This window comes from Lithobates pipiens, unplaced genomic scaffold, assembly GCF_037356315.1.
Source record: "Lithobates pipiens isolate NorthernLeopardFrog02 unplaced genomic scaffold, aLitPip1_a1.2 Scaffold_35, whole genome shotgun sequence".
Lineage (NCBI taxonomy): Eukaryota > Metazoa > Chordata > Amphibia > Anura > Ranidae > Lithobates > Lithobates pipiens.
This window is the reverse complement of record NW_027507811.1, coordinates 6906787-6918153: the sequence shown is the minus strand read 5'-3', so window position 1 is coordinate 6918153 and position 11367 is coordinate 6906787. Positions and strand designations below refer to the sequence as shown.

General features: G+C 46.5%; 1 protein-coding gene across 3 annotated transcripts; it reads left to right on the top strand.

Moving 5' to 3' along the window:
• The first annotated feature begins 232 nt into the window (after window positions 1-232).
• Window positions 233-10815, top strand: LOC143955729 (uncharacterized). 3 transcript variants are annotated; one of them, XM_077465847.1, is made up of 8 exons: window positions 233-616; window positions 1386-1478; window positions 2457-2591; window positions 2680-2803; window positions 2920-3017; window positions 3098-3316; window positions 3471-3612; window positions 4959-10815. In XM_077465847.1, exons 2-8 carry the CDS (start codon window positions 1395-1397, stop codon window positions 5780-5782), a joined length of 1626 nt encoding a protein of 541 aa, XP_077321973.1. In that variant the 5' UTR covers window positions 233-616; window positions 1386-1394; the 3' UTR covers window positions 5783-10815. The 3 variants fall into 3 exon arrangements, with proteins under 3 accessions (XP_077321973.1, XP_077321972.1, XP_077321974.1); XM_077465846.1 differs by having other exon boundaries at window positions 233-1007; XM_077465848.1 differs by lacking the exons at window positions 233-616; window positions 1386-1478 and adding an exon at window positions 1927-2256.
• The last annotated feature ends 552 nt before the right edge of the window (window positions 10816-11367 follow it).

The window sequence follows — 11367 nt, the reverse complement described above, 5'->3', positions numbered from 1 at the left end:
TTTCTTTTAATTTTTTTCTGACAACGTTGTCACAAATGTTTTTTTTATTATGGTGTGGTGAAGATTTCTGGTCTTTTTGTTTGATTACATTTTGTACTAATAAACGTTACCATTTTGATAGTTACACCGCTGTGTGTTTCCCTATGCTTTGGTATCCCTTACCTTAAGTCTGTTCTCGACTCCGGGATCCCCCCCCCCCCACCCGTGACCCCACACCAGGGGTGAGCCGGTGATCTGCCACACCTATTTCATTTTTCAAATTATGTTTTTGTCAATTTTTTATCATACATTTTTTCCTCTCATGGAGATCCTCAATAAGCTCCGGTAAAATCCAGGAAACAACCCTCAAAGCCGAGTATCTTCCAAGTTGACCGGTTTTCATCTATAAAGATATACAGTGCATACGCACAAAGCACGAGGCCGTGTTCACGTTACGAGATGTTTCTGGGGGCGCTGCAGTTCCTCTGAACTCCACAAGATGGCGATCTCTTCTACCCCAGACAGGAAGTCTCTATGGAAGACAGGAAGTGATGTCCGCTACAGACAGGAAGTTCCGGGTGAGAGGTGAGTTGAGAGCATAAAAGAGGAGACATTGCTGGAAGTGGCAGCAGAGGAGGTAATAGGATTTTATTTTCTATTTACACCCAGTAACCCCCCCATCATGTTCCGTCCTCTTCCTCCATAGTCACTGTGACGTCTTTTATCTCCAGCAGATGATGATACACACATATATAGTGTGGAAACCTAGATTAAACCCTTCAGGGTGAGAACATTCCCCCATTTATATACTGTATGTATCTAAGGCTGAGATACAGACCATGAGAGTAATACTGCGCAATGAAGTTTCTTTTTGCCCATTCCCGTATGTTGGTGTGGTGAATTCCTGCTTGAAGTGGATCGTGTTTGGTTTCAAGGGATCAATCATACCGCACGTATGGGAAATTGGAGTTAAAGTATCCTCATGAACTGCATTTGACTACTTTTGATTAAGTGGTCCATCTTTTGCGGTAAGGGTCAGTATGAACCTTCTTTCTTGGTGGCGGACCCCTTTATACACATTCCTTTGTGTGGATCAGCACTGAGTGGACTCTTCTAATTGGAGATGTTTTTTAAATATTTGGACTATGAACAGGGCATAAGCACTACATTTATGGTATTATACATATATATATATATATATATGTCTTGGTTATAATGTATCATCCTTACCTGTCTAAGTAGAAACCTCTATCCAGTTGAAAATCACCTGGCTTTTAGGAAAAAACTCAAGACCTTCCTCTTTTAGCAGATGATCAAAGCTCGCCACAGCGCCTAGAGGCGATTCAGTTCGCATTGTGCGCTATACAAGTATTTCATTCATTCATTCATCCTTCTCGATCTTCTAGATCCCACGAATGAGGATGGAGGAGGACCGGAGTCACATGACTGAGAAGGTACTAAACCTCACCCTGGAGATCATCTACCTGCTGACCGGAGAGGTGAGGAGGATTCTGGGAGGTCACATGACATCACTCTTATCTCTATTAATAAAACACAGACCTGACCGGAGAGGTGAGGGGGATTCTGGGAGGGTCACATGACATCACTCTTATCTCTATTAATAAAACACAGACCTGACCGGAGAGGTGAGGAGGATTCTGGGAGGGTCACATGACATCACTCTTATCTCTATTAATAAAACACAGACCTGACCGGAGAGGTGAGGAGGATTCTGGGAGGAGGTCACATGACATCACTCTTATCTCTATTAATAAAACACAGAGCTGACCGGAGAGGTGAGGAGGATTCTGGGAGGTCACATGACATCACTCTTATCTCTATTAATAAAACACAGACCTGACCGGAGAGGTGAGGAGGATTCTGGGAGGGTCACATGACATCACTCTTATCTCTATTAATAAAACACAGACCTGACCGGAGAGGTGAGGAGGATTCTGGGAGGAGGTCACATGACATCACTCTTATCTCTATTAATAAAACACAGACCTGACCGGAGAGGTGAGGAGGATTCTGGGAGGAGGTCACATGACATCACTCTTATCTCTATTAATAAAACACAGACCTGACCGGAGAGGTGAGGAGGATTCTGGGAGGGTCACATGACATCACTCTTATCTCTATTAATAAAACACAGACCTGACCGGAGAGGTGAGGAGGATTCTGGGAGGGTCACATGACATCAATCTTATCTCTAGTCACATGACTGAGAAGGTACTAAACCTCACCCTGGAGATCATCTGCCTGCTGACCGGAGAGGTGAGGAGGATTCTGGGAGGTCACATGACATCACTCTTATCTCTATTAATAAAACACAGACCTGACCGGAGAGGTGAGGAGGATTCTGGGAGGTCACATGACATCACTCTTATCTCTATTAATAAAACACAGACCTGACCGGAGAGGTGAGGAGGATTCTGGGATTCTAACATGATATTCCTATTGGTTCCTCAATACAGAGATTTCCTCTTGTGAAGTCCGGTGATCATATGACCATCACAGTGCCTCCATGTGACTCCCTAAAACCTGAGAGACACAACATGGAGAAGATTCTAGAAGTCACCAAGAAGATGATGGAGCTGCTGACAGGAGAGGTGAGGAGGATTCTGGGAATTCTGGGACATTATCCAGTAACAGACAAGGGATGTGTCTGGATGGTGACTGTATCATTGTGTGTGTCAGGTTCCTATAAGGTGTCAGGATGTCACTGTCTATTTCTCCATGGAGGAGTGGGAGTATTTAGAAGGACACAAGGATCTCTACAAGGACGTCATGATGGCCAATCAGCCGCCCCTCACATCACCGGGTAAGAGGAGACTTTATTGTAAAGGAGAGAGCAGTACGGAGGCTCCACCTAGATCCCCCATCATCTGATAAACACATAGAAACAATGTATTCAGTCAGTGTGTGTGTTTCCTACAGATGGATCCAGTAATGGGAACCCACCAGAGAGATGTCCCCGTCCTCTGTATTCCCGGGATTCCACGCAGGAAGAAGACACCACCCCCCACCATTATCAGGTAGATGAATGACAATTATTGGAAGTTATGATTTATACACAAACATGTTTGTTACAATTAATTCTTTATTCTATATTTAGATTGGAAACATCTGGGATTATAATATTGTTGTTAAAGAAGAGTATAAAGAGGATGATGAGGAGTATGGTGTGGTGAAGGAGCTTTTTGAAGTACACAAGAATCTCTATAAGGATATGATGGAAACATCTTATATGAGGAAACCACCAGAGAGATGTCCCCGTCCTCTGTATTCCCGGGATTCCACACTGGAAGGTCTCACCATCCCCCACCATCATCAGGTAGGTGGAGTTGAGGGTCGGGAACATAAAGGGATTGAACACTCTGACATGTGGAGATGATGTGTGGACTCTAGAAGATGATATTTTCTATGTGATCTCACATCATAAATACTTCTATGTTACAGATGTATTTTCTGCCATTCTGTTGGTTTAGGGTGAAGATCTGAGGAACATAAAAGTTGAGGATGAAGAAGAAGAAGAAGAGACGTATGTGATGGCTGATCAGCAATATATGGAGGAGGATGGAATGACGAGGACATTCATAGAGGAGGACACTCCTACAGAGATCAGCACAGGTGACCCATAATATATTCTTCTCTTATCTCTCCTCTGTTACTGCTCACCGATTGGTGCAGAGTAGGGCGGGATCTTAGTGATATCAGCCAATAATAGGTTGATAATGGTCACCTCCCTGTACTGATGCCCTATTTGTGGTTCAGCTGGCAGTATTAGGTTGTGTTTCATTCCTGGTTACAGTAGCACAGATATGATAACACAGATTAAGCCTGACACGTACCTTGGAGGTGAGCCTGACATGCAGAGGGAGACCTCTCGTACAGCCCTGGCTCCGGGATCACTGGAGTTGGAACAGTGACCATAGGAGCACAGTGAGGTATGAGTGCCTGCAGAGTTCTCTTGACTGGAGATGATGACAGCTGGCAGAGACAGGAACCGACTTGGGTGCTGTGGATGCAGGTAAGAGGATGCAGGTGCCCTCAGGGGCAGCGGGCGCAAGACAACAGTCAGGAGCAAGGTCAGACTAGCCAGGTAATACACAGAGGATCAATCTGGCAGAAACAGCAGGCAGCGAATGGTCAAAGTTCAGGCAGGGTTAGTAACGAAAGATCACGCAGACAGGTAAAGAAAGCAGGGTCAAGGGAAGCCAAAGGTCAGGACCGGAGACAGCAGTGAGGTCAGGAAGCCCGGTAAGTACTGGATCAGATGCGGTTTTAAAGGATCAGGTCACAGGGTAAAGCTGCAGATCAAACAGCAAAGGATCAATGCAACTGGAGCCCCTTTTAAAGGCCACTGGGCGTCACTGTGCATGATCTGCGCATGCGCATTGGTGCACGGCTGGATGCCCGCTAGCCAGACTGCGCCTCTTTGAACCTGTGCGCCTGTGACCTGTCGCAGAACTATGCGCAGTGCGTCCATTGAAAAGCCTCTCGTAGGGTGGCCTTGATGTTAGAGTGATCTGGGAGGAGGACCAAAGGCCCTTTGACTGAAGAGGAGAAGAGTCCCGACTGGTTGGAAAATACTGCTGCAAGCTCCCTCCAGTGCTGCATATCACCAGAAGCCTAGGCCTATGGTCACTTGTTCTATGGTAAAGGGTCTTCAAGTCTGAACTTTGACCCTCTTGTTTATCAGAGATCACATGACCCAGTGCCTAGGCTTGTGGTTGTGTAAAAGAGCATGGACCTCCCAGCCCCCATTGGTTCCTGCTCTTCTGACAAGGCTGTGTAAATGTAGAAGTGATCTGGGAGGAGGACCAAAGAACTGAAGAGGGGGGAAGAGTCCCAGCTGGTTGGGACCTCCACAGAGAACATCTCCTCACTCATATCTACCTGATCCAGATGGGATCTTGATGGAAGTGAACTAACCCTCTCATATCTATTGATGATGTTTTTATATTTTTTTCCAGGACCCGCCATGAAGAAACCCTCAAAGCGTCGTCTCACTTTACCTCCAGGTTGTAAAATGGAAGATGAGGACATCGCGGGAGACTGGGCAGGTTGTAAAATAGAAGATGAGGACTGGGCAGGGGGAAAGACAATGAGCTCCACTAGGCACGGTGGACGTCACAGTGCGGACAGACCATGGAAACCCCCTGGCTCTGAGAAACCTCGCACCGCGAGGGGCCGTGGCAGAATTCAGGGGGGTGGGGAAAATCTTTGCTCCGAATTAAGTCTTTCTGTACGTCAGAGACCTCACAAGAGCGATAAGATTCGAATCTGCTCCGATTGCGGGAAATGTTTTTTGTATAGGTCGGAGTTCGTCAGGCATCAGAGATCTCACACGGGCGAAAAGCCCTATTCCTGTTCCGTGTGCGGAAAACGTTTCACGATAAAGTCGAACCTCACAAAACACGAAAGGAATCACACGGGCGACAAGGCCTATTTCTGCCCCGATTGCGGGAAATGTTTTTCCCACAAATCGGAACTACTCAGGCATCACAGGACCCACACGGGGGAGAAGCCGTATGCCTGCCTTGAGTGTGGGAAATATTTTTCGCAGAAGTCCAATCTTTCCAAGCATAAGAGAATGCACATGGGCGAGAAGGCGCTCATCTGTTCGGAGTGCGGGAAGTATTTTCTCCATAAATCGGAGCTGATCAGGCATCTTCGGTCTCACACGGGCGAGAAGCCGTATTCGTGCCCTGATTGCGGGAGATGTTTTTCGCTCAAGGCCAATCTTAAGACGCATCAGAGGAATCAGCTGGGTAAGAAGACACATTCCCGTTCGTAGTGTGAAAAGTTCTTTCAACACAATCAAATCTTAACATCAGTCATGGATTTCACGGCGCGGGGGGGGGGAGGGACCTCTTTTTTTTTTTTTGCCCTGATTTGAGGCAAATGATACCTACAATAATCAGAACTTGTCAAACATCGACGATTTCACAGATTTAGTTCTTCTAGAAGCGTAGTCTGATTTTCACTCATCTTCAGGAGAGCCTTAAAAGGAGGACTTCATGGGGATGGAGACGCTAGTTCAAGGGTCTCCAAACTTTCTAAACACGGGGCTAGTCAGACTTTAGGGGGGCTGCGCTGTGGCCAGTGGGAGAAGAAAAATTCCTGGTGTCAATGGGAGTAAACAGTGCCCCATTATTGGTGTTAAGGGGAGTAATGGTGCCCCATTGTTGGTATCAATGGGGAGGATTCGTGTGCCATCAATGGGGTTAGTGGGAGGATTAGTGCCCTATCATGGGTGTCAATGGGAGGACTAGTGCCCCATCATTGGTTTCATAGTTTCATAGTTAGTTAGGTTGAATAAAGACACCAGTCCATCCAGTTCAACCTGAGTGAGTGTCTACAATTGTCCCTATCCCTGTACATTGAACACTCACATCGATCCCTACCCTCAAGGAGCCCACAATCCAAGGTCCCCATTCATATACTAGGGCCAATTTTGGACAGAAGCCAATTAACCTACCTGCATGTCTTTGGACCGGAGTACCCAGAGGAAACCCACGCAGGCACAGGGAGAACATGCAAACTCCAGGCAGGTAGTGTCGTGGTTGGGATTTGAACCAGCTTACTGCTAGGTGAAAGTGCTAACCACTACACCACTGTGCTGCCCTATTGGTGTCGGTGGGAGGACTAGTGCTCCATCATTGGTGTCAGTGGGAGGACTAGTGCTCCATCATTTGTGTCAGTGGGAGGAATGGTGCCCCAACATTGGTGTCAGTTGGGAGGACAAGTTCCCCATCATTGGTGTCAGTGGGAGGACAAGTTCCCCATCATTGGTGTCAGTGGGAGGAATAGTGCCCCAACTTTGGTGTCAGTGGGAGGACTAGTTCCCCATCATTGGTGTCAGCGGGAGGACTAGTGCTCCATCATTTGATAGTGCCCCATCATTGTTGTCAGTGGGAGGAATAGTGCCCCAACATTGGTGTCAGTGGGAGGAATAGCACCCTATCATTGGTGTCAGTGGGAGGAATAGTGCCCCATCATTGGTGTCAGTGGGAGGACTAGTTCCCCATCATTGGTGTCAGCGGGAGGACTAGTGCTCCATCATTTGTGTCAGTGGGAGGAATGGTGCCCCAACATTGGTGTCAGTGGGAGGAATAGTGCCCCAACATTGGTGTCAGTGGGAGGACTAGTTCCCCATCATTGGTGTCAGTGGGAGGAATAGCACCCTATCATTGGTGTCAGTGGGAGGAATAGTGCCCCATCATTGGTGTCAGTGGGAGGATTGGTGTCCCTTCACTAATGTTAGTGGGAGGCTTAGTGCCCCATACAATGGGGCAAAAAAGTATTTAGTCAGCCACCAATTGTGCAAGTTCTCTTAAAAAGATGAGAGGGGCCTGTAATTGTCACCATAGGTATACCTTAACTATGAGAGACAAAATGTGTAAACAAATCCAGACAATCACGTGACATCTGATTTTCTAAAGAATTTATTTGCAAATTATGGTGGAAAATAAGTATTTGGTTGCCTACAAACAAGCAAGAATTCCGGCTTTCCGGAATTCTTCTTTAAGAGGCTCCTCTGTCCTTCACTCATTACCTGTATTAATGGCACCTGTTTGAACTTGTTATCAGTATAAAAGACACCTGTCCACAACCTCAAACAGTCACGCTCCAAACTCCACTATGGTGAAGACCAAAGAGCTGTCGAAGGACACCAGAAACAAAATTGTAGACCTGCACCAGGCTGCGAAGACTGAATCTGCAATAGGCAAGCAGCTTGGTGTGAAGAATTCAACCGTGGGAGCAATAATTAGGAAATGGAAGACATACAAGACCACTGATAGACACCTGTCCACAACCTCAAACAGTCACGCTCCAAACTCCACTATGGTGAAGACCAAAGAGCTGTCGAAGGACACCAGAAACAAAATTGTAGACCTGCACCAGGCTGCAAAGACTGAATCTGCAATAGGCAAGCAGCTTGGTGTGAAGAAATCAGCTGCGGGACACCTGTCCACAACATCAAACACTCACCCTCCAAACTCCACTATGGTGAAGACCAAAGAGCTGTCGAAGGACACCAGAAACAAAATTGTAGACCTGCACCAGGCTGGGAAGACCGAATCTACAATAGGCAAGCAGCTTGGTGTGAAGAATTCAACCGTGGGAGCAATAATTAGAAAATGGAAGACATACAAGACCACTGATAGACACCTGTCCACAACCTCAAACAGTCACGCTCCAAACTCCACTATGGTGAAGACCAAAGAGCTGTCGAAGGACACCAGAAACAAAATTGTAGACCCGCACCAGGCTGCAAAGACTGAATCTGCAATAGGCAAGCAGCTTGGTGTGAAGAAATCAGCTGCGGGACACCTGTCCACAACATCAAACACTCACGCTCCAAACTCCACTATGGTGAAGACCAAAGAGCTGTCGAAGGACACCAGAAACAAAATTGTAGACCTGCACCAGGCTGGGAAGACTGAATCTGCAATAGGCAAGCAGCTTGGTGTGAAGAATTAAACCGCGGGAGCAATAATTAGAAAATGGAAGACATACAAGACCACTGATAGACACCTGTCCACAACCTCAAACAGTCACGCTCCAAACTCCACTATGGTGAAGACCAAAGAGCTGTCGAAGGACACCAGAAACAAAATTGTAGACCTGCACCAGGCTGGGAAGACTGAATCTGCAATAGGCAAGCAGCTTGGTGTGAAGAAATCAGCTGCGGGACACCTGTCCACAACATCAAACACTCACGCTCCAAACTCCACTATGGTGAAGACCAAAGAGCTGTCGAAGGACACCAGAAACAAAATTGTAGACCCGCACCAGGCTGCAAAGACTGAATCTGCAATAGGCAAGCAGCTTGGTGTGAAGAATTCAACTGTGGGAGCAATAATTAGAAAATGGAAGATATACAAGACCACTGATAACCTCCCTTGATCTGGGGGCTCCACACAAGATCTTACCCCGTGGGGTCAAAATGATCATAAGAACGGTGAGCAAAAATCCCAGAACCACCCGGTGGGGGGGGGGCGATGACTTAGTGAATGATCTGCAGAGAGCTGAGACCAACGTAAAAAAGGCTACCATCAGTGACACACTATGCCGCCAGGGACTCAAATCCTGCAGTGCCAGACGTGTCCCCCTGCTTAAGCCAATACATGTCCGGGCCCGTCCTAGGTTTGCTAGAGAGCATTTGGATGATCCAGAAGAAGATTGGGAGAATGTCATATGGTCAGATGAAACCAAAGTAGAACTGTTTGGTAGAAACACAATTTGTCGTGTTTGGAGGAGAGAGAATGCTGGGTTGCAACCAAAGTACACCATACCTACTGTGAAGCATGGGGGTGGCAACATCATGCTTTGGGGCTGTTTCTCTGCAAAGGGGAACAGGACGACTGATCGGTGTACATGAAAGAATGAATGGGGCCATGTATCATGAGATTTTGAGTGCAAACCTCCTCCCATCAGCAAGGGCATTGAAGATGAAACGTGGCTGGGTCTTTCAGCATGACAATGATCCCAAACACACCACCCCGGGGCAACGAAGGAGTGGCTTCGTAGGAAGCATTTCAAGGTCCTGGAGGGGCCTTGCCAGTCTCCAGATCTCCACCTCATAGAAAACATTTGGAGGGAGTTGAAAGTCCGTGTTGCCCAGCGACAGCCCCCAAAACATCACTGCTCTAGAGGAGATCTGCATGGAGGCCAACATACCAGCAACAGTGTGTGACAACCTTGTGAGGACTTACAGAAAACGTTTGTCCTCTGTCATTGCCAACAAAGGAGATATAACAAAGTATTGAGATGAACTTTTGATATTGACAAAAATATTTATTTTCCACCATGATTTGCAAATACATTCTTTCCAAATCAGACAATGTGATTGTCTGGATTTGTTTCCACATTTTGTCTCTCATAGTTGAGGTGACACCTATGAGGACAATTACAGGCCTCTCTCATCTTTTTAAGTGGGAGAACTTGCACAATTGGTGGCTGACTAAATACTTTTTTGCCCCACTGTAACTGGTGTCAATGACAGGATTAGTGCCCCATCATTGATGTCAGTGGGAGGAATAGTGCCCCATCATTGATGTCAGTGGGAGGAATAGTGCCTCATCATTGGTGTCAGTGGGAGGAATAGTGCCCCATCATTGATGTCAGTGGGAGGAATAGTGCCCCATCATTGGTGTCAGTGGGAGGAATAGTGCCTCATCATTGGTGTCAGTGGGAGGAATAGTGCCCCATCATTGATGTCAGTGGGAGGAATAGTGCCCCATCATTGGTGTCAGTGGGAGGAATAGTGCCTCATCATTGGTGTCAGTGGGAGGAATAGTGCCCCATCATTGGTGTCAGTGGAAGGAATAGTGCCCCATCATTGGTGTCAGTGGGAGGATTAGCACCCCATCATCAGCGTTAGTGGGAGGCTAAGTGCCCCATAACTGGTGTCAATGTCAGGATTAGTGACCCATCATTGGTGTTGGTGAGAAGAATAGTGCCCCATTGTTGGTGTCGGTGGGGGGGGGGGGATAATGCCCCAAGGTCTAGATAAAAGCAAGCAAAGGGCCACATTTGGCCCCCCCAGGCCGCAGTTTGGAGACCACTGAGCTAGGTATTGCTATTGGATGAAGAGAAGGAAAGATGAGACTGCATGGCAGGACTGACCATTTCAGTACAGTAGTTTTCTGTTAGCTTCATTTGCTCGGAGAGCGCCATCTGCTGGCTAAAAGTGGAAAATATGACATTTTCAGATGTAATGTTTCATTTTTACCTGAAAAAGCATGCTTTTCTATTTGTCACTATATTAACATTTTTAGTATGAAACAAATGAAGAATAAAAGTGTTCTTAAAATCCTGAAATTCTTTGTAAGTCATTTGATAAAAGTCTTCCTTCAGTATGAAAAAATGTTCTTTTCCTTTTCTTTTCATGATAGCTTCAGCTGGTAAACCACTTGCAATTGGCAACTATATATACTGTTTGCGTACTATACGTATGCATACATACCAACATTCACACAGTATTTAATATTTCCTAACCAGTGAACACTGTTAATATTCTGTATGCAATAAGGATACACTAAAAGTCACTGAGCTTCTGTTATAGCTGGTCCATGGTTTCCATAATGAACAGGACTCCCAGCAATAAATGATCACAGGAAAAAAAGTACTTGATCTCAGCAGTTTCTCTTGATCTCTTATAGTGTAGCGTTATTTTTGTCCCATTGTCAAAGTGATGAGAAGGGATTCCCTTGTGGCTGAGTGCACCCCTGAAGGTGGTGAGTGGAGGTGCTGCGCCCAAATAAGCATGGGTTGCCAGCTGCGTGGTTGCCTGATGGTCTGTGATGATGAGACTTCTTTTGAAGGCAAAGCCGGACTGGGATGACGGCAGGCCAGGTGACTCTCTAGATGAGC

Excerpts from the sequence above, each read along its gene's own strand:
- LOC143955729 (XM_077465847.1), top strand. The coding sequence starts at position 1,395 with ATGAGGATGGAGGAGGACCGGAGTCACATGACTGAGAAGGTACTAAAC. Across the intron at positions 1,479-2,456 it reads TCTACCTGCTGACCGGAGAG|AGATTTCCTCTTGTGAAGTC; the intron begins GTGAGGAGGATT and ends TCCTCAATACAG. Across the intron at positions 2,804-2,919 it reads GCCGCCCCTCACATCACCGG|ATGGATCCAGTAATGGGAAC; the intron begins GTAAGAGGAGAC and ends TGTTTCCTACAG.